General features: G+C 38.6%; 2 protein-coding genes across 3 annotated transcripts; both read right to left on the bottom strand.

The window, feature by feature from the left end:
• Nucleotides 1-1,519: 1,519 nt before the first annotated feature.
• tmed9 (transmembrane p24 trafficking protein 9) lies at nucleotides 1,520-8,015 on the bottom strand. Its single transcript, XM_053630980.1, has 5 exons — nucleotides 7,830-8,015; nucleotides 5,425-5,525; nucleotides 5,188-5,313; nucleotides 4,917-5,063; nucleotides 1,520-3,026 (listed from the first exon to the last, which is right to left on the bottom strand). The coding sequence occupies exons 1-5, from the start codon at nucleotides 7,972-7,974 to the stop codon at nucleotides 2,877-2,879; spliced, it is 669 nt and encodes a 222-aa protein (XP_053486955.1). The 5' UTR covers nucleotides 7,975-8,015; the 3' UTR covers nucleotides 1,520-2,876.
• Nucleotides 8,016-10,217: 2,202 nt separating this feature from the next.
• lman2 (lectin, mannose-binding 2) lies at nucleotides 10,218-23,150 on the bottom strand. Of its 2 annotated transcripts, none has more exons than XM_053630976.1 (8): nucleotides 22,968-23,150; nucleotides 20,012-20,130; nucleotides 17,813-17,930; nucleotides 17,420-17,502; nucleotides 14,135-14,296; nucleotides 13,158-13,272; nucleotides 12,381-12,500; nucleotides 10,218-11,435 (listed from the first exon to the last, which is right to left on the bottom strand). In XM_053630976.1, the coding sequence occupies exons 1-8, from the start codon at nucleotides 23,134-23,136 to the stop codon at nucleotides 11,275-11,277; spliced, it is 1,047 nt and encodes a 348-aa protein (XP_053486951.1). In that variant the 5' UTR covers nucleotides 23,137-23,150; the 3' UTR covers nucleotides 10,218-11,274. The 2 variants fall into 2 exon arrangements, with proteins under 2 accessions (XP_053486951.1, XP_053486952.1); XM_053630977.1 differs by lacking the exon at nucleotides 17,420-17,502 and adding an exon at nucleotides 17,307-17,380.
• Between the last annotated feature and the right edge of the window lie 86 nt (nucleotides 23,151-23,236).

Below are 23,236 nucleotides of genomic sequence, written 5' to 3'. Positions count from 1 at the left end.
GACCAATTTGGCGATTCGATTTCGATTCAATTCAATATTGATTAGTCATAAATATTTCATTTAAAATGTTTGGCAGACATGGAATCCATATTTTAATATAAATTCTGGTAACTGAAAGCCTCCTACTTAGCTATATTACTGAAATACACATTTACATTAACAATAGGGCCCACACAATTATGTTTAATTACTTTTTCTTTTACTTTGAGTAACATTGTAACAAGAAATCATAAATATGTGCATCAGTGCACTCAAGGTAAGCACAAACTGCACAATGCACATTACTGTAAAAAAAAATTAAAACGTTGTAAATGTGCAACAGTAAAATTCTTTAACAACTTCAAACATGTTTAAGAAGTAAAACCGTTTTCAAAATTCAAAACATGAAAGATGGCGACATCTTCAGGACGAGAGGCGAACTACAGATAATATTCACGTCCTCTCAATAAAGCACGCGCATATAAGAATCGAGATTTTTACCCAGCCTTAGTGTTGATCTTGTAACCCAGCGGAGGTGTACGGTGACACCCAGGTATCTGAAGCACAAATTTCCTGGAGCTGCACATGCCCATTTGGATGAGACAGTAGGCATTCGTCCTGCATATAGGCCATAGTAATGACATGGCCAATCTCTTTCTAGACATGGGAGCCCCCCATTTCTTTCCTATTTGGCAGATGAACAGTTAGTTAGTTAGGGGTGGATGGCTGCCATTTGGCCCAAGTAGTACAGTAAGGTGCGCACTGAGCAAAACAAAATGCTGACTCTGAAAAACGTGAGAAAAAAGATTCCTAGTGTGTCTGCTCACCTGCGTGAACATGCCATAGGCTTGCTGCAGGGACGCATGAGGACTGCAGATGTAGCCAGAGCAATAAACTGTAATGTCTGTAATGTAACACACCTGAGACACCCACTCCAAACACCAAACACTGTTTACGGTGTATTAAAGATAAGGAGTTTATATCTGTTGTTTTCCACCATAGCTAACATGCCCGTATGATGTGGAGCAGTAGGGAGTGGGAACACTAGATGCGTGGCAGGGATACAACCCAGATGGGATGCCATACTATAGCATGGCATCACAGACTCACATTCACAAACACCCCTAGGAGCAACTTAGAGTAGCCAATCCATCTACAGGTATGTTTCTGTACAGAAACCAGAGAACATCCAAGAAACCCAGACAGGCACTGGGAGAACATGTGAAATGCCACACAGACAGTAACCTAAGCTCAGGATCAAGCCCAGGACTCTGGAGCTGCTAAACTGCAAACTGCTCCTTTGAAATTGTTGAGTGCTGGTTTAAGCATAGCAGGAAAAATGGGCTCAGACTCGGGTGGGGAGATTAAAGCAGAGACTTCAGAAATTTCTATAATAAACGTGACTGAAGAACGATGTTCAAGTAAATCCAAAATATTTAGTGCATAAAGTTCTAGGATTAGGCAATTGTATCACATTTATTTCTGGTTTCTTGAAAAGTAGTTTTACAGTAGTACATTGTAAAAAATGTTACTAGCAAACTGGAGGGAGATGAAAACTTTATTTGAGTGCAATCATGAACACATCACGACACAGTCTTCCCCTCTTGTCATTTAAAAAGCTTAAACCCTCAGCCAACAAGATCTGTGTACATAAATGTCTATCAAGAACCCCAAATTAAAAGAAGTACATGGTCACATCCTATATGGTTGAAAAGTGGGGGGGGGGGGGGGGGCTATAAAAGAAATGAAGTTGAAAAATAATTTATATGGGAAGAAGAAACTTCAAGTAATAAAATTGAACAGAAACATAAAATTCAGCCTTTAGAGAGCACTGAGGATGATCGCATTCATTTTGCAGGGTTGATATTGCAGCTCTTCACGAAAAATGTAGGTGACAATAATTTCTATCGAATTCAGAAATACCTGAGTATCTGCGCACACAGGAAAATAAACGGCCAGGATGACTGCAGGATATTAAAATAAAAGTTAGATATAGGATGAGACATTATCATTTTAAACAAACCACAAGTGTGGTTTATTTATTAAAAAAAAAAAAAAAAAAAAAAAAAAAAAAAGTGACTCTTACCTACAGTAAGACAAATATTCTAGAAAATATACAATTAATAGACATTATAATTCTGCCTCTCCCTCCAAAAGAATCTGAAATCTGAAATTTAATCCATAATCAAAGCCCAAACTGTATCAAAGCACTAACGTAGGTATTTTTCCTCAACACATTATACAATGCAGGGGGGAAAAAACCAGTCATTTTTCAGTACAGATCTGGTGTCTGTGCCGTTGCCTGCAGAAAAGCTACTAGAGCTGTAAACAACCTTCTGAACCCATTCATCTGGACATTTAGGCTGGAAAACAGTTCATGTTAATTGAACAAATGAATATTAAATAAAAGTATGGACATACATTCACTCTGAAATAACCAAACTTTACATACGTCACTAATTCCTAACCAACAAAGAGTTGTACACCAAGCAACAGAATCAGAGAGTTGATTTTGTGTCTAGGATAAATGTGTGCATCTTCAGTGTAGGACAACTTCGCACAAAACTCCTGATACCATGCTTTAAAAACAAAATTCAGATCATATTCAGACTTTTGTGCTGACTTTTCAAACTGTCAGATTTCATTCAGGGTGGACAAAAAAAAACATGATATCAAAATAAAAAAAGTATTGTGGTTTTGACCTTAGGAAGTCAACTGGAACACAGCTGAGAGGTAAGTGGCATGGAAACAAAATATGGTGAAATAAGCTCAATGCAAGTCTGGGAGAAATTTTAGAAAGGCAGTTCAACTTAGAGGTTCAATTCAGCAGTCTAGACGACTTTTCAAATCAGCTGTATACTGCATACATAATCAAAAAACACTGACACACGCACACTTTAGACTAATTTCTTGGCTTCAAAGAAGCTCTTAAGATGTCTCATCTGCCAGAAACCGATAGCCACCAGGATCAGCGTCTGAACAATAGACCACCACAGGACTCTCTGGTTGGTGCTCTCACTGGTCTGTCTGAAGCGCTCTTCACGGTACTGGAAAAGGAGGACAGGACATTATTACATCAGTATATACACACACACAGAGGTGTACAACAATTTTTCACATTTCCACATGTGAGGTCTGTTCATGCTGCAAATATCTGTATAGATGTCCAGGATTTAATCCAGAATAAAAATTGTTAAAATAAAAATGTTATTTTCCTTCAATTAAGTATGAAACCTTCAAATATACCCCCTGGATACACTGGAAATAAAACCCAGAGATGGAAATGCCATATAATGCTATATAAATGTAACTGTAGGTAGATACACCCACACGAATGTAAAAACCTAAGGAATGAATAGTTCACCTCCTATTTGCATCTGAATCTGTTTAGAACACCTTATTTCTTCTTTTCCTGACTAATTTAATTGTATTTGGTTACAGTCCAAATGTAAATGGTAATAAGTGTCCAAAGTATTAGATATATTAACAAAGAAGTGGTAAAACAGTACTGCATTAAACAGATATCAAAACTATGGCTTCGTTGTTTATTTATTTATATATTTTTAGCGTTTATTTAAAATCAGTAGTAATTTAACAAAAAAAAAATGGTACAGAGACACATTTCAACATAATCAGCTACATGATAATTTGAGGACACCTACGATGGCTTTGACCTGTTGGGAAAAGGTACTGACCTCAGAAAAGTATACTGTGATGTAATATACTGCTCGATTGATATTTTATGGTCCTCAATATTCTTACGACGTCACAGGATGAAGATCTGATTTATACTTGGGAGTCTGGGGATCTGCGAGCGTGTACAAGCGTGGTGTGTAACCGTATGCATAGGTGTCTACTAACATGCATAACCTGAACGTATGCATTAGTCAGTCCATACAGGATTCCACAGAGTTTTTTTGTAATTGTTGCGACCAAAAATGCTCGAATTCTGTCACATGACGCGTCTTGGCTCAAATCTGTGGGAAATCTGCGGTAATTACACCATAAATAAAAAACGCAAGCTCCTCTGAATATTGTGGCATTTGCTTGATTTCGTGTTAATTTCTGTGATCACAAAATCCTGGAGAGACTGAATAGGGGCAGTGTGTAATGTACAAATCCTGAATGTACTGAAAAATAAAAATGGAAAAGGAAGTTGGGCGCTTCGTTGTAAAATATGGAGAATAGGTATGAAACAAAGTAAGTGATTTGACAGAACTGTTTACACTGTAGTTAAGGATCATTAACGGTAACAGTAGCCTGAAGTACGTCATACATTACATAGTTGACGCCAAACTAACTGCTACCAAAGTTCATTTTAGTACATGCCATTTACTTCCTCGTCCAGATTTAATCGTTCTTTCACCATGCAAATATCATTTGCATTCAGTCTCTCTGTTGCAAGAGAAGCTTTTCCATATCATGTGTTCATTAAAAATAATAATGCTCTTTAACAGTATTTAAATGACATGATTATATTTTGGAGAATTGGACACACAAACTTTACTGGTGGGTAAAAGCAGAAACAACCCCTGGAGCATCATTAGACAGACTTCCTCTCTAAACACTTGGCGTTTGCTGTGAATTCGAATGACCTGTTGGGATTTTTTTACATTACATTACATTATATGTATGGCATTTGGCAAACGCCCTTATCCAATGCAACTTACAATTATCTCATTTTCTTTAAACAACTGAGCTATTGAAGGTTAAGGGCCTTGCTCAAGGGCCCTGCTCAAGGGCCCAGCAGTGGCAGCTTGGCGGTGCTGGGATTTGAACTCACGGCTCACGTTGGACTTCCGATCAGAAGTCCAACGTCCTAACCATTGAGCTGCCACACTTTTTGAGGTGTGCACTGTGGCTCCTCTGAATGCTTATTTATAAACTCTGTGTCAGGTTACATATTCTCTCGCATGAAAATGAAGCATTACACTTACTCTCTGATAGTTCTGCTCCTTCTGGATCTGATCAACCTGCTCCACAAGCTGGCGCACTCTCAGCTGCAGCTCGGTCAGCTTGTCTTTCGCGGCGATCTCCGCATAGTTATTCGCATGCTCGCCCACTTGGATGTCCAGATGAACACGCTATGGATAGGATAACACAACATTACATATAAAACGGCACTAAAATCCAGATATCATACAGTACACGGATATGAGGCGTTAATCTTTTTGACCAGAAGAACCATGAATGGACGGTTTAACTCACAAGCATTCCACCAGCGAAGAGAGAAAATTTGGAGGAGTTGGAGTGCAAACAGATCTGGTGTTCTCCGGGTGTGTGGGAGGTGAAGGTGAAGCGGCCTTCTGACCCATATTGACGAGACAGGATCACCTAAAACATGTGGGAGAAAAAAAAAAATTAAAAATACACATCCGAGTTTGAGCTTAAGAAGTACTGATAATTCTGCATTCCTGCTAAATAGCCTGTAGGATGTCAACTGACCTTCTCATCAGGGTCTTTAACTTCCACAAACATCCCGAGCCCTGGTGTGGCAGGCAGGTACGATTCTGACTGCTTGTCATACAGCTGCGTCCTGTAGTTTCCTGGAGAAGATGTAATTGCAGAGTTGGGAAAATGTTAAAAATGATATTCAGCTCGTATTGTATATTTTGTTCAGATAGATATTAAGAACACCTTTTTTCAAAGGAAGAACGTATTGAAAACATTCTCATGGCTGGATCAGGAAGCTGTCACAAGGACTTTAACAGGAAACATGGCAAGCACATCACACACGACACTGCTGCCAAACTTATTAACAAATTCAAAAAGACTGGAAGTGTTGCGGACCAACCGAGAAGTGGACGTCCACGAACATCCACTGATGAAGGCACAACCGACATGGTGCTGGAATACATAGTCCCCTATGCCTATGTAAGGAGACTTTTGGGACACCCTGTAGTCAATGCTTTGTATTTCACAACCATTAGTGACGATATACATTCCACCTCTCAGTCACATACCACTCTGTACAGGATATCGCCGAGTTGTTTTGTGATTGTTGCGGCCAAAGATGCTTGATTTCGCTGTGGCTTTTTTCAAAATATGCGATGCAACTTGCAGAGTTTTTTTAATGCTTTTTTTTGTGGAAAACTATTGGAATTGGCGAAATCGCAACTGCACAAATTTGTATTTCACAGTGATGTCCGTTGGTAAATGAGACCTTTTAGCCCTACATGTTCGATGCACATGAATTGAAGCAGGATTTGTCTGAATGCACGTTGTGAGGAGGTCTTGGCCCAAATCTTCTGAAAGCTGTTACTCAGCTGAAGTGCAAGGTGAGTCCTGGAGTGAGGGTGGAGTCACGTTTTCCAGTATTGAAAAAGGAATTATTTACGTAGCATATTTACATTTCAGAATGGGCAAACATCAGTAAAACCATCAAGTCCAGCTCAAAGTCTCATATATTCACATCCCAAGACAAGGACACTGGGATGTAACTGGGCACTAAAATTTCTGGAAAGTTTTTTTTCACCTAAAGAATGAGCTTGCCTTCAAAACAGCATGATCCTAGAATAATTACCCATTGTGATGGTAATTACCATCGCTTCTCCGCTCTAGGTCTACGATTGTTTTGATTAGAGATGCACCGTTGTATCGGCCGAAAGTTTAAAAACATCCGATGATCAGGGCTGATTATAACCTGTCAATCAAAAGATGACGGGAAAACACATCGATTTCATGCTGTGTGTAAAGATGATGTCTTTTGTTTGGAATGACGACAAAACTGCAGTTTGTAAGCTCTGCAATGCTAATAATTTTGCACCGGACGCTGCAGTGGGGGGGGTTACTCAAAAGAAAAATGTGAATTTCACAGTTTTTGTCCACTCATGCCACCATATTATCTGATACTTCTAGCAACTTTGAAGAACGCTTTAAGCTCCGCCCACTTACCACAATGACGTCATACACAACTGAAATACACTAACTTCAACGGAAGCGTTACAGCACACTGCTAAAGCACATCTGGGTTTTTTTTTGTTGTTTTGTTTTTAGTTTTAGCATTTTATTTCTATTCGTGACTAGAAAGATATTACAGAGGAAATTTCCCAATATGTTCATTATTGCTGAATTTAAGTTTTTACATCGAAAGAAAAAAAAAGAAGCATGAAATAATGTTAGAACAGTGTATGGTATTTTCCTGGGTAGGAGAAATGCTATTGTAACAAGTTTTCCTCAGTAGCGTCTTCACAGTGAATAATACCGTAATCCAACATCATCAAAAGACTAGATTGTTGATTTTATTCAAAATGTTCAATGACGCATTTTTAAATAGCATAAATAGAAATAAATAAATAAATAAATAAATGTCAGCAAACAACTGGCAAGTCATTTTTTTTTTTGTTGTCTTAGCAGATGGAAACGGTGTTTCATAAATATCTCTGGGTTCCTCCAAGTATAAACAACAAAAGACAAGCTCAAATCACAATCACTCTAATACATACGCCTGTGTGTGTGTTTGTTAACAAAATTATTCCTAGTGGCAAGTATGAGCATGAGTATTTTTAGGGTACAAAACACCTGCTAAGCTTTCAAAACCAGCCGGTAAACTCAATGCGAATCTGACAGTCCCCTCACACAGCTAACTAGCATAGCATAGCTGTGGCAGCGAGCCGGCTAGCGCCATAATGTTTGCAGCACCGATTTAAAAACCCACAAAATCCAACCTTAACTCGAAACCTAGAACATATACCGACACTATAACCAGCTAAGTGCTGAAATGTTGAAGTTATTTATCTGACGAGTCCATGCAGATAGCCGTCAAGCTAACCTGAGAGGACACAGGCTAATCTCTTAGCATTCAGCTAGCCGTCTTCCTGACTCGGAAATCTTTCACTTGACATACTGACCGATTATCATGGTTTCATCCGGAATTTCTTCAATGAAGCATTTCTTTTCAGTCTCGCCGATGTGAAAGTACAGTGCAGAGACGAGACTGCAGCAAACATTGAAGAACAGCAACGTGCCTAGCATTAACTGCATTTTCAACACCATAATGTAACCACTGCCGAGGAAGAGCGCACTGAGTCTGCGCAGAGCCACCAATGCCACGTAAACGTTCGCAGGATGTCGACCAATCACAAGCAGCAGCCAGGCTTCTATTGACCAATTGCAGAAGTTTCCGGTAATACCGTCGCTAATAAATTGATGTCTCTTACACCAACTTAGCAATTTTGTTGCTAGATTTAGAAACTTTTTTTAAGCACATAGCAGCAAATCTAGCTACTTTTAAAATTTACCTGGAACTTCTAGCAACTTTTTAAAAGTGACCCAAATGCTAAAATGCACGCGTTTTCCCCTCTAAATGGCACAGAAACTATTTTCTCAGTCGCAAAAGTGCACTGTGAGTGACGTCGGCAGCAATGACGACTCAGCTAGCTATGGCAATCATGATGGATCACATTTACATAGGCAAGGAGTGGAGTTTCTGAAACTGGCGGAGACACAGCTGATGGTAGCAGTATGCACTGTAGTGTGAGCCAAAACAGTACCACTATCTCACTACCACTGAACAGTTAGCCAGCCAAGCAGCACAACGGCCTGGAGAGAGATGGGAAGATATTCCCAGCGCACACATTATATTTGAGTTGCTGTCTGCAATTGTTCAGTAAGATAGCATACATGATATTCCTTGTTATTAGCTTGTACCTATAACTGCTGATCAGTTAAGTAGCATGTTAACTAATTACGAAACCGCTCACTCATTCACTATTCCCTATATAGTGAATGACATTTGAGTCCACTATATGGGGAAGAAGTGAAGGGAAATGAGTGAGAGAATCCGGACGCTGATGTGTCAGAGAGCACTCTGTCACGGACATTATGGATTGTATTAAAACAAAGTTCATTTTCTCACTGTTCATTTGTCACGTTTGTTGTATTAGTTTATAAAGAGAACAAAACACCTGCTTGTCATGTTTATTTACTATTAGGCTTATTTATTATATTTATTAAATATATTTATTACATTTAAAAACAGAAAGAGAACAAAAGCACTGCTGTAGGTCAAGGGTTTAATTGTCGAGGGATTTCCTGTCAGTGTCCTCAATCTGACTCCTGAGGTAAACCTGCCGTAAAATCTACTCCGTCTGACTAGTTCTGGTTTTGGCGAAACTTCTTTTTCCGAGGAGAAGAAAAAGGCGGATTTCAGACAGAATAACAACGTTAAGGAGTGCTTTGTTAGCGCCATCTATCGGTAAGAAGACATCAGACAAAATACATCCAGCTGTTAACTAAATAACTGATGACTAGAGCCTTCCAACTCCTGTAAGAAACAAATGCAGCTATATATTTTCCCCATCCGTCCTTAACTTAATTAAAAAGTCGTCAATACATTCTTTTCTAATATGTATGTGAATACTGTACTGTAAATGTGTTAACATAAATGTAAACAATCCAACAAATTATCATTTGATGTGTACAGTTGGTCATTTAAAAGTTAAATCACAAACTAAGTGGCTGAAAATAAATACTGTGCCAATCAATCAATAATCTATCATTTCGCTTCAAAATATTTCGATACAGATGTATTTTAATTAATAAAAAGTTACATTTACATTTGTACAAGTTACCGCCTCCGATCTTCCTGTCCGAATGTTTTTTTCTTTTGCGTTATATCGCCGTCTCGCGTTGGATTCTAGGAAATAGTGGGTTGGTGAATGTACATCACATATACACTCGAAACCAGAGCGCATTGTAGGTATAAACGAATGTAGGGAAGGAAGTTGTTCTCTCAGAATTCAGACAGCATTATAAAATGGCCGACACCCTATATAGTAGGGTACTATATAAGAGATAAGGAGCGGTTTCAGACACAGCATCTAAGTGTTAAGAACGTGTAGCTTTTGTGTAATTGTTCAATAATTCAATATTTAAAAACAAAAATATCTGAACAAAAATGTCAAACAAAAAATTAAAAACGAATATATTTCAAATAGTTTTTCACAGAGACGACCAGTTTGTGGAACGTCCTTGAGTATTCTACATAACGGCGCACTTACATGTCATTACTGTACGTAAAGACGTCATGACTGTACGTAATGACGTCATGACATCAGCGTCATTTAGCAACGAAATCGACCTGCATGTAGTAACTTCCCCTGAAAATTAGTTGGCAACACTGCGCAGAAACGGCCGAGACAGACTTCAGAGAGAAGTCACAGCTGCGTTCATGAAACATAATGAATAAAAATGTTATCAATATTAGTTGTGAATACAGTGCAATAAATTAGAACCACTACTGGAAGAACTTCTTTATTTACCATCCAGTCCTTGTACAATTCCTGCCCTTTGTAGTTCACAGAAAATTTACTTGTGTACGGTACAGTCCGCAACATGTTCTGTGTTACATTCACAAGATTCTCATCATACAGGTTTGTTATTTCAAGTTGACAATTAAGCCTCACTGTTTCATTCTGTTAAATTCTGCAAATTGTGCTGTGTCCTTACATGTGTACTGAATTAAGCCATTTATATTTGAGCAAATGCAGATCGCCATTTCATAGATGTATGCAGCCAATAACGCTTAGCTTTTGCAATCGCCAGTAAAGAGACAATACTGCTGGAGCTGAAGAAAAAAAAAAAAACACCATAAACAGTTATGGTGCAGGCTGGTAAACTGGACAGAAATCAGCTTAACTTGTTTTTTTCAACAACCTTTTTCATTTCTTTTGCTCTTCCTAAAAAGCAGTAACAAAATGCAGCAAATATGATCAAGAACCTCGTTGTTCTGTGGTGGTGTTTTTTTAAAGGACAAAACGACTGTAGCTTTGAGCTAGGATACAATCCATAGTTTCTCAAATCTACACCCAGTGAATTAACACCAAACCCCATTCAACCCTTAAAATTGACGATAATCCACTTTAAATCCCAAATAGTAAGTAACTGAAAACATGAAAACATACCCTGACTGAAACTAATAGCACTACAATCATGTACATGATTTACACATATTTAAAACAAATCAAACTAGTAAACAGATCAGAGTGGTAAGTGTAGATTAAACAGTGTAGATATGAAAATTTAGTCTCGTAGCATGGTCTCCACACTGATTTAAACAGTTTGTTGGTTTTTGAAAATTTTTTTTTTTTTTTTTTACAAATGTGATCTGGTATACATTACATGAACCAAAACCACTGCTGATACCCAATACCCCCCTTTTAGTTAATTGTTCTCTTCAATATTTCAACTGCTAAAAAAAAAAAAAAAAAAAAAAAAAAATTCACATTAACCTTTCCCATCCATCCACATTCTTTTGAGTTTTTAAAAATTGTCCAGTTTAGACTGATGTCATGTCTAGTAAAACCTCCTGTTCCTCTCTTGTCGTTTCTGAAAGACCACTGCTCCCACAACAGCGCAAACAACAATCCCGAGAAGAGCGCACAGGAGAAGCAGGAAGACCTTCCAACCCGTAAGAGGTGTACTCCGGAAATTACCAGTTGGATCGTCAACGTTGTCTGCATCACAAGAAAAAAAAAATCTCAGATTTAAAATCAAGAAGGATGCATCAGTATGAAATACAAAAATGTTTACAAAACATGCCACATAGATATGTTTTCATTTGTAATATACAAATGAAATATAATATACAAATGTAATATCGATAATAATAATAGTAACTTTTTTTCCACAATTCTGTTGCATTCTCAACGCTGACCGGCCAGGCGTTGTTGATCAATGTTCTATATTAATGGTTAGAAGGGGCTGATTAATTTCTCAGATTTAAAAAAAAAAAAAGTGCTTTTATTCAACAACTAAAAAGATATCTCTGATATGGTGGAAACAGCCAATATTCTTGGAAGGCGCCTCCAGTGTCTGTGCTATCTAACAGTCAGACCTGAAGCTGCTCCGCCATGGGAAAGCCTTCAGATGGAAAGACCGCACTTTATAGTTTCTCAGTAACAAGCTGCAAGCTTTTTTGATGTCTTATTATCCTTAGGAGAAAGTGAGGGAACAAGCTGCTATATAAATATATTAAGTGTATGATGTTTAATTAATTGATAAAAATGAAATCCTTGGTACAATATATTGCTAAAGTATGAGAGGAATAAAACAGTTAAAGGTATAATGTTATAAAAAAACAATCAACTTTCAATAATCAAAACAGTGTGCACGGTCTTCTTCTATTCCTTACATATACAGCACCTTTCAGAAGATTAAACTGCACCACAAAACACTTTATAGCATGTAAAGAAAAATGAGACGGAACAATTCAGATTATCTCTCTCTCTCTCATATTATATATATATATATATATATATATATATATATATATATATATATATATATATATATATATATATATATATATATAAAAATAAGAACTAAACAGAATAACAAAAATGATCATAAGTACACAGCATCACAACAATGAAAGCTCCACTCATACACTTCTAGTGTACCTTTAGGAGACTTGAGCAGACTGACACTGGGCTCAATCTTAGTCCAGTCTTGGCTGTCCTCCTCAGGAGTGTGTTCTACCATCAACTGGTACATTTTCATAGAGATGATATCATGGTTGTCTGTACAGTCAAAAACAGACAAATTATTAGGAATAATTAACAAAAAGGTACACTATACTGTATATACACTATGAAGTATGTGGACACCTGTCCATCACACCCAAATGTGGTTCATCCCCAAACTGTTGCCACAAAGTTGGAAGCACATAACTGTATAGAATGTCTTTGTCTGCTGTAGCATTACAGTATTTCCCTTCACTGGAACTAAGAGGCCCAGACATGTTCCAGAATGACAATGCCCCTGTGCACAAAGCAAGCTCCATGAAGATAAGTTTGGTGTGGATGAACTCGAGTGTCCTGCACAGACCCCTGACCTCAACCCCACCAAATACTTTTGGGATGAACCTTTGGGAGTGCTGACTGTGCCCCAGGCCTCCTCGTCCAACACCAGCGCCTGCCCTCACTAATGCTCTTGTGGTTGAACAGGGACAAAGACCCACAACCAAAATATAAGTTGGGCCGTGCTGGAACATGTCTGGGCCTCTTAGCTCCAGTGAAGGGAAATACTGTAATGCTACAGCATACAAAGACATTCTATACAGTTATGTGCTTCCAACTTTGTGGCAACAGTTTGGGGAAGGACCACATTTAGGTGTGATGGACAGGTGTCCACATACTCTTGGAAATATAGTGTCTCTCTATGGGAACCAGGATTACCCGAGAGATCGCCTGTGGCTGCAGACGCTCCAAAATAGTAGCCAGTAGGGAGGCGGACACCCGAGATGTCAATACACTCTTTCCACTCATTCTTGTCATCAACATCAACCATAATCTACAGAGCAAAGGGAAGATAAACAAGGACATAATCAAGGAAGTCCTGTGTTCAGTAATTACACTCTGAAGTCAAACAAATGCAATTACATGTGTATATTAAGGGCAAACAGACTGGAGTTAACCACAATTCAAAAAGACACCTCATGCACAGTAATAGTCAGATTTTTTTTAAATCCTTTTTTTTTTTTTTTTTTAAAGACATCAAACAAAAGGTGCATTAAATAAAATGAGTCTTATTTATTTATTTTTAAGATTAGGCCTCGAAGAGTTAAGTGGGTTCGATATTTGAATGATTTCCGCCCATGTTCATGAAGCTGCACCCACAGGACCTACGATGGTCCAAGCGTGTCTATAAAATGACTGACAGGAGGTGCAACCAAACACAAATAAGCTTCTGGACCAGACGTGCGTTTTCCAAACTGTTTTCTCAGCAACCCTGTCCTAAGGCCACAGCTTAATCCATTGTTGTTGTTTTTTTAAATCATGTTCTACATACCTTCCAGATTATTGTACAAGTAAGGAATTTTTTTTTAATGCCTACTGCACCTTTAAAAGCAGTTTTTTTATTAACAAAGTAATGAGGTTATTTGCATTGGATGGAAGCACCTGTCAAATTGAATTCACTTGACTTAAACTTCTTGTATCAAAAACAAATCACTTCACACATCTTCATAATAACATGGACTCATAAAGCAAATTTCTTTATAATGTAAAATAAAAAACAAAACAACAACAAAAAACATGAGTGTAATGCCTTGCTCTGTACTAGAATGTTTTGAATTTGAGGCTTTTTTGAATTCAAGGATTTAAAAATAAATAAATAATCAATAGTACTGAATAGTGTATAATGGGATTCTTACTGTGAGTCTGCCTTTGGAGTATCGAATAGCAAGATACGTGTCGTGGTCTTTGTTTCTGATTTCAGCCGAGCAGCCCCCCAGTTCTGTTGTGCGGCCATCGTTTCCGTGATCGTACGACAGCGAGCCGTTACTTACCATTGCAGAAATGTAGGGAAAGGACCGCTAGGAAATCACAGGGCAAGAGGTCATCACATCCACATCTTTTACAGAGATTGTTAATGCAGTACCACCAGATAATGCATGCATATACAGTTTCTGAGACAGTTCAAAGCAAACCATCATTCCCATTTAAGAGATTGTTCATGAGAAAGATGCAAAATAAAGGTGAGCATACAAGTGAAGGAACAAAGTATGAAACGGAACAGGAGGCAAACATTTGTAAAAATGATACGCATCTTAAACAATTCAACTCGTCGACTAAATCATTCATATCATTTGTACAAACTTGTTTGGTTGTATCCTTGATATATACACAAAAGAATGAAATCAAGCTATGAGGCTAGCAAAAACAAACAAAAAAAAATGACCACTTGTGGAATTACAATTCTTTATACGTGAAATACTTAACATTTCCAAAAGCACATGAATCTGAACAAAAGCCATATTAAAGGGACAGTTCAGGATTTAAGACACTGTGGTGGGTTTTTTTGTGTGTTTCAACTGTACAGCTTAATCTGATGTTTCAACTCAAGCCGATTTGCACATTGTTTTCTAATAGTGTAGTTAGGGCTGGACAGTATGGACCAAAAGTCCTATCTCAATATTTTTGTGCTGAATGGTGATATACAAGATATTACACAGTATCTCACAAAAGTGAGTACACCCCTCACATTTTTGTAAATATTTGATTATATCTTTTCGTGTGACAACACTGAAGAAATGACACTTTGCTACAATGTAAAGTAGGAAGCCTCTTCTAAAGATGATGCACAAGAAAGCCTGCAAACAGTTTGCTGAAGACAAGCAGACTAAGGACATGGATTACTGGAACCATATCCTGTGGTCTGATGAGACCAAGATAGACTTATTTGGTTCAGATGGTGTCAAGCGTGTGTCGTGGCAACCATTTGAGGAGTACAAAGACAAGTGTGTCTTGCCTACAGTCAAGCAGGGTGGTGGGAGTGTCATGGTCTGGGGCTGCATGAGTGCTGCCGGCACTGGGGAGCTACAGTTCATTGTGGGAACCTTGAATGCCAACATGTACTGTGACATACTGAAGCAGAGCATGATCCGTATGCAGTATTCCAGCATGATAACGACCCCAAACACACCTCCAAGATGACCACTGCCTTGCTAAAGAAGCTGAGGGTGAAGGTGATGGACTGGCCAAGCATCTCTCCAGACCTAAACCCTATTGAGCATCTGTGGGGCATCCTCAAACGGAAGGTGGAGGAGCACAAGGTCTCTAACATCCACCAGCTCCGTGATGTCGTCATGGAGGAGTGGAAGAGGACTCCAGTGGCAATCTGTGAAGCTCTGGTGAACTCCATGCCCAAGAGGGTTAAGGCAGTGCTGGAAAATAATGGTGGCCACACAAAATATTGACACTTTGGGCCCAATTTGGACATTTTCACTTAGGGGTGTACTCACTTTTGTTGCCAGCAGTTTAGACCTTAATGGCTGTGTGTTGTGTTATTTTGAGGGGACAGAAAATTTACACTGTTACACAAGCTGTACACTCACTACTTTAGATTGTAGCAAAGTGTCATATGAAAAGATATAATCAAATATTTACAAAAATGTGAGGAGTGTACTCACTTTTGTGAGATAATGTTTATATATAGATTATGTGGATTAAATGCTCAGTTGTAAGCCAACTACATGTGAGGTGTCACAAACACCTTTATTTATAAGACATCAATCAAAAAGTTCAAATACAGGGTTCCTCTTCCTGTTTGAGAAAACACACAACGGTGTAAATATCAAAACGGAAATAATTTTTTAAAATATAAATATATAAAACAAAAATAACAGACTGATTGAAAAAGAAACATGCAGGTTATCCTTTCCTGCTGAACAAGATACACAGCTTTGCAAATACCAAATGTAAATAAAAAAAAAAATCTTTATAAAATATATTAAATAAAAAATATGCACATCTCTGAGAACACCTCTTATGTTATTTAACCTAATATTTAGCAATGTGGTAGGCTACTGCCTCCATTATATCTCGCCACTTGGCACTTTTCTTTTCATAGGGCACACCCTGAGTAAATGAAGCTTGTAAAGAGGTTTGTTTTGGGGCAGAAGGCTTTCCAGTCTGGCTTGCAACAGCACAACCTCCACGAAGTTGAATACATTCTTCGTACTGTAGTTTATGTCGCTGTTGTAAATGGCGAAAGAGGTTTGTAGTGCTTCCAGCACATATTGTGACGTTTATTGCACTCGCTACGCATTACCTTGCTCTGATGCTCATCTGACCTTTTAAACCCGAACCATCTCCAAATGACTGAGCCATTGATTTTCTTCTTACATATCAGTTCATTGTTGCTATCTTGCCTTGTGGCTGTGTCATCCTCCGTGTTGCGCCAGAAAACGGGAGCGAGTGAGTGGGGGCGGGGTTACATGTGGCGTGTGAGAGCAGAGAGATGAAAAAGTTGAATAAGTTTTAATGCGACATCCATATAATTGTGTTAACGATATTTTCTCGTCCTCTATCGCTTTTGAAAATACATCAATATATCTCCAAAACTCCATACATCGGCCAGTCCTAAGTGTAGTGGCGCGGATGCCAGCTTTGTCCACTAAAATTTTATTTTCATCAGCTGTGTTTTACAACCTATATTTTAAAACCTAACAATTCCATTTTTGCACTCACACTTGCGTCATTATTAGCAATGTACGCAATGTGCACATCTCCAAGCTGTAAATATTCAGGCTAATGAATTTCAATAATCAATAAAGGTTTTTTTCTGAATTTAAGAACATATTAAAAATAGCCAAAGTTACATGGACTGAGCAGAAAGTTAAGGCTATTGTCCCAAACTATCCATTTAATCGCCACTCAAGTTGTGGAAAAGAACAAAACCAAGAGATGGAATTTCATGATCGGTTAAACATTTTCACAAATGGATATTGTTTCACCAACAATGACCAAGCACAAAAAAAGCTATAAAATAAATAGAAGCGATATACACATATATACCATTGATTTGTTTTGTTTTTAACTCACATAGGAAGCCTCATCGTTTGGGTATGTGTCTATAAATACGGCCAAGCCATGGAAGTTGTCATTGCTGCCAGGGCCTGCTGGGAAAAAATCACCTGTGAGTAAAGCACACTTACATCCATGCCGTGGAGGTCATTGCGGAAAGTATCCATAAAAACAGCCAGGCCTACAAAATGGTCCTGGTTTCCAAAGACTGGTCCTAAATAAAAGGTGAAAATATGACAAAAACTCAATCAACTGGAGCAAAAATTCACACAAAAAAAAGATGTGAAGGTGAATATACGGGTCTATAAACGGCTCATGCTCATCTCACTGCATTAGCTAAAGAATATTATAATATTTCATACACTAAACCAAAATTAATACATATAAATACATATAATACATACATTATCCATTAGTTAGACAAGCAAAAAAAAAGAAAAGAAAAGAAAAAACTACCCCTACACCACTCAATACTGGTCGAATGCTTTAAGGCAACCTCGCGGCCAAGTTGTTTACACACCCACCAGGATGTAATCGCTCTTTTGTGTACCAAATGGCAATGCCATCCCCATGCAGATTCTTCTTCCCTGATCCATGAACTTTAAACTGCACATGCATCTCCCAGTCTTTCAAGTAACAGGGCTGCAAAGAAAAGAATAGCCAATAGATTTAAGGCATAAGATGGTAAGAGACATAATATATTCATGCAGCATCAATAAAAATTAAGGATATTTACTTTTCTTGTTATTGGGACATTTTCTGCATTTTTTCTTTTGCTGTAGTCTGTCTCTGTGACTTTCATTACATTTGACAGTTCGCTTTAGTGTATGGAATAGTACACATTTAAAGTCCCCATGAAATCAAAATTGAGCCTTAAGGTTATCTATAAGTTAGTGTGCTCCAAAACAATGACAAAATTCGCATTTAGAAGATATACACATTCAATTGACAGTCTAACTCTACCACCAATACAGAACAACAGTTTTGATGACATCATTCTGCACTTCAGCTTCTCATCAGATTTTCTGTCCAATTGAATGTTCTCTAGAATATGACATGTCCCGCCCCAAACATTATAAAAATCCATGGTACTAACTGTCCAGAACAGGTTGACCAGGGCTGTGAGGCAAGCTAAAGGGCTAGAGGCGGCTATGGCTCAGGTGGTTGAGCGGGTTGTCCACTAATCGTAGGATTCCCAGCCCACATGACTCCATATACCGAAGTGTCCTTGGACACTGAAACCCAAGTTGCTCCCGACGGCAAGTTAGCACCTTGAATGGCAGCTCTAAAGCGCTTTGGAACCGCTAAGGTTAAAAAAGCGCTATATAAGTGCAGACCATTTACCATGCCGAGTTACAGCAAAGACTCAACTAAGCTAGTTAGTGATCTACATGATAGCGATCGTGATCGCTCCGACATCGGTGTTAGCATGAAATTTACAGCTTTGAAACCTGAGCTGTCTGAGGTAAGGAGGTGTGACAGCGGGACTAAAAAAGGTCTAAAGCACTGCTGTACCACTCTCTTTTGGCACCACTATCAAAAGGGAAGATGACACAAAACCTTGGACACTATTGAAGATCACATGCTTCTGAAGCTGATGACCTTGACTGTTTCTGCTATCCAGACCTGCCAGGCCCACCCTAAACTAGAAAGTATGCTTCACTTTTGAGTGCAGGTTAGAAAGTACTCGCATTTGTATAATTCTGGCCTTAACGATATTACAAATATAAGGATTTATATTTGAAATATCGTTAAGGCTAGCCTTAACAAAAGCCTTACTAATATAAGGATTTGTATATGGGTGCTAATCGTGGCGAGAGATTGCCCGAGCATTGTTCTTTGTGTTGTGATTCTTCTTCGTTGTCATCCTTCACACCAGAAGACCTGCTTTACTGCTCTGTACAGACTCTTGTAGGCCAGGAGGGGTAATGCAAGTTGTAATACTGTGCATGCATCGACCGCCTGTGTACGCGTACATGTCAAATGGAGTATACTTTGAAAGTCTACGCGTACGACTGAGCGCATATGCTAGCGTAGGTGTTAAAAAAAAAAGTTGATGGTCTCCTTAATGGTCTACTTCTGCTTGGAGTTGCCTTCAGCTGATAATCACTTGCTGCTGTTGAGGATTGCCATGAGATTGCTGTGGATGGTACGACACAGATACCCTAAAGATAGCTTTAAAGTTTAAAACACGTACTGAAGATCCTTTCAACATACTCAGCACAGTACGAGTTTGTAGTGTACAGAGTTGAGAGTAATGACTCATTCTCACTATCAGGCGTCACCCAGAAGAGGGTGGGATCCCTTTTTTTGTCTAGTTCCTCTCAAGGTTTCTTCCTCATGTCATATCAGGGGACTGTTTTTTCTTGACACTCAGCCCTCTGGCTTGCGCATCAGACATCCAAATCTATATGTGGATTTCTGTAAAGCTGCTTTGTGGCATTCTTCATACTTAAAAGTGCTATATAAATATAAATTGAATTTCCAATTTAACGTGAGTTGTAAAGATTAATACGTGAAGTCGTTCAGCGTAAATTTTTATTTTAAGCTCTTGACATATAAAATGTCACAAAAACAGAACACATTATAATAGGAATAATTTCCCAAAAACTTACATGATCATAATCACATTTACTAGCAACAAACACTTTCTTATTGACAAAAAAAAAAGAGCAAAGTCTAAACCCAAGTCCAAAAACAAAATGGACAGTGACGGCACTCACCACTGTGTTCCAGATGGATCCTTGCTTGCTACGTTCATCAGGTGTCAGGCGTACATACTGGCTTGTAACTAATGTACTCCCCCAAAAATCCCATTGACTCGAAGCACTTGTTCCAACACCTAAATCAGAAAAAAAGCACATAATCTCAAAAAGTCTCACTTTATTTACATTGTGATCACAAAGCGATTTTTTTTTTAGTTGACTTTAAAGCGGTATGCAAAAAAAGCATTCAAATACAACGCACCACGTAACCACAACGGCTGCAGTAGTTGTTTGTTTTTTCTAGTAAGGCATGTCAAATTCTATGAAAGTCTGTGAAAATACTTTCCTTTTTTTTAGGACATGCCTTCAGGTAAATAATTTACATAAACACATGCAACTGGATAAGCCACAACAGAGGATCTGCTAAGTGTTGTCAATTTTGGGACTTTTTAGACCTCTTTATGTAAATAAAAAGAACCCAATGACAAATATCTTGACTTTCTAAGCAGACGTGACTATCCTGTACTCGATACGGCTCTCCAGCTCACATCACAGCTGCTGGATATACGAGCTGAGAGGGCATCTTCGGTCGACTCACCAGCCTGAAATAAATGCACTTGAAATAAAGCCTGCCTGAGCTGCAGTTGAAATAAAGGAATAAAACATTTTAGGATGTTTAGAAAATAATCCTCTGCTTCGCGTTGGGCCACATTACACACCACGCCTGACGTGTTTTATTCCTTAGTTATTTTATCCACTTCTAAGGCTACGTCCACATTAACCCTGACCAATTTGAAAACATCTTTTTCCTCTATGTTTCAACCTCCTGTCCACACTGAGATGACGTTTTTCTCCAGTGAAAATGGGGCGTTTCGAAAAACACTCTCCCAAGTGGATAATTTGAAAGCGCCATTTTCACATTGTAGTGTGGACTGAGAAAACGGAGATATATACGAAAACAATCCGTGCATCCCAGTTGGTGTACTATCCGCACACTAAACAGTATCCGAGATAAGAATTAGCGTGTCCCAAATCGTAGTATGTTGAAATGAGTATCCCAAAAGGTATCCGGATGGTCGACTAGTCCCAGCAGATTTTCCAAGTGTGGATCCACGGACACTTTTTCAGCTAAAACTGCCCACAACTCATTGCCCGAGGGACGCGGAGTCACGTTCTGCTTCGCCGAAATTGAGGATGCATTTTAGAGAGGTGTAAATGAAATGTGGGGAAATAAATCAAGGGAATGATCAATTAAATTATAATAGTATAAATTATATAAGGAACAAGGAATGAAGAAAAGCTGAAATGCAACGAGGTGTTTACGGTGACAGCGGTCTCTTCCATTACCCAACAACATGTTTGTATGTCCCAGTACTTTCATCCTCTTTTGCTATACACTCACAAGTATGCATTTTTCCTTCACAAAGCATGCATACTTTTAGTACGTAGTATAAGTATGCCAAGTGGGAAGCAGGGAATGACATATTTGTAGTTATGTGACACAGTCATGTGACCCATTCAACTCAAAACAAACAAGATGGTGGATGATGTACCGTGTGGTTGTTGTGCTTGCTATCCAGATTGATAGCGTTGTTAAAGATTAATGTAGCGATGGGAAGTTCGGATCATTTTACTGACTCGGATCTTTGAATCTCGTTCAGCAAAATCAATTAATAGCATATTAATTAACTAATTAATTAATAGCTGGGTCTTCAGGCTATGTAGTCCATTAGTTCACCTCACCTCCCAATCCGAGTTGTCACATTTGTCGGGTCTGAGTCGTTCGTTCATTCACGCCGTGACCGCCCCATAGTATGAATGCAGTGGGGCTGTGACATGATGAACGAACGACTCGAACCCGAAGACTCGAGAGGTGAACTAATAATTTCTGTTTCCTGTACAGAACTTACGGGGACATAGCAGCACATGCATGGTCAACACAAAGTGAACGAATCACTCTCTGAGACAACTCGTTGTTCCAGACTCATATTAAAGATTCGTTCAAAATGGACGAATTGGTCATGAACGACACATCACTAGATTAATGTCACTTTGTACAACCATCAGATTGCATTTTTAAACCGGAAACGCCACAGCCCAAACATTTACATTTTGTTTTGTTTTTATGCACGCACACTATAGGGTCATAAGCGTTTTCAGACTTTCCCGGTGCATACGAGTAATTTTATGGAAACCGTTTGAAAACGCCAGCGTAGATGAAAAGCATTTTAAAACGGAAATGCAGTTTCCAGATCTATCCGGATTAACGTGGACATAACCTAAATCTCTTCAGACAATCTTCATGTAAAAAGGATTGATGTGCAAATCATGACGTTTCCAATCCTATGTAAATTAGCCAATGACGATTCAATGACTATGCAAATTAGTCAATGACCTTATCTGGTGAGTTCTAACGACTACTTGAGGATGCACTAGCTACTTTCCCCTGAAAAGAGTTAGTATTGTGCTGAACTACCTTTTTTTTTTAACGCTTTTATAACTTCTAAAATATTTGTGCTCGAATGCTCCATTATCCATGTTATATCCTCTGAAATACTTTGCAGGATGAAGTGTCAGGTTAACGGCAGTCTAAATAAACATATATTACAATAATACAAATGAGTCATCAGTTATAAAAAACAAAAACAATTATAACATAGACCTTATAGTCTGAGCCTGAAGAACACGTTTTATAAAGAAATTATCTAGCGCAGGTTGAAGATATATAGCACCGTATAGATCTACAGAACACACTACGAGTTTTTGGACGCAAATTAAACCGCTGAAATATTAGCTATCATTACTTCTCTCTCCTTAGCTTCATCAGCCCCGTTTATAACGTTGGTTGTTTTTGATATCAACTATCCTCAAACCATGCTGTAATTATCCACCAGCTTTCCAAAGTAGCATGCATTGGGTTAACTCCGATAATGTTAGCGCCTGAAGAAGTTTCTGGACTAGCCTGCTAACTCACCTTGGTACGGCTTTACGAGTGAATGCTCCCGCTTTAAGTGTTCAGCGTTGCCGTCTGTTATATCGGAGCACACAGAAGAAAAATGCAACAACCACAAAGGTAGGACTATTTTGCAAACGCCTTTGCGGGGGTAGCTGAAAAAAGATGACGGTTGCCTAACTGTAGCCATTTTCGCGAGCTAGTCTCTTCCTTGAAACCTCAACTTCCGGTTTCCGACAAGAAACAAGTGCTTTTTACTTATCGATCCGAGCGCAGCCAATCACAGCCAT

This window comes from Ictalurus furcatus, chromosome 8 (assembly GCF_023375685.1).
Source record: "Ictalurus furcatus strain D&B chromosome 8, Billie_1.0, whole genome shotgun sequence".
Lineage (NCBI taxonomy): Eukaryota > Metazoa > Chordata > Actinopteri > Siluriformes > Ictaluridae > Ictalurus > Ictalurus furcatus.
Note: the sequence above shows the minus strand (reverse complement) of the source record. Positions and strands in the feature narration are given on the sequence as shown.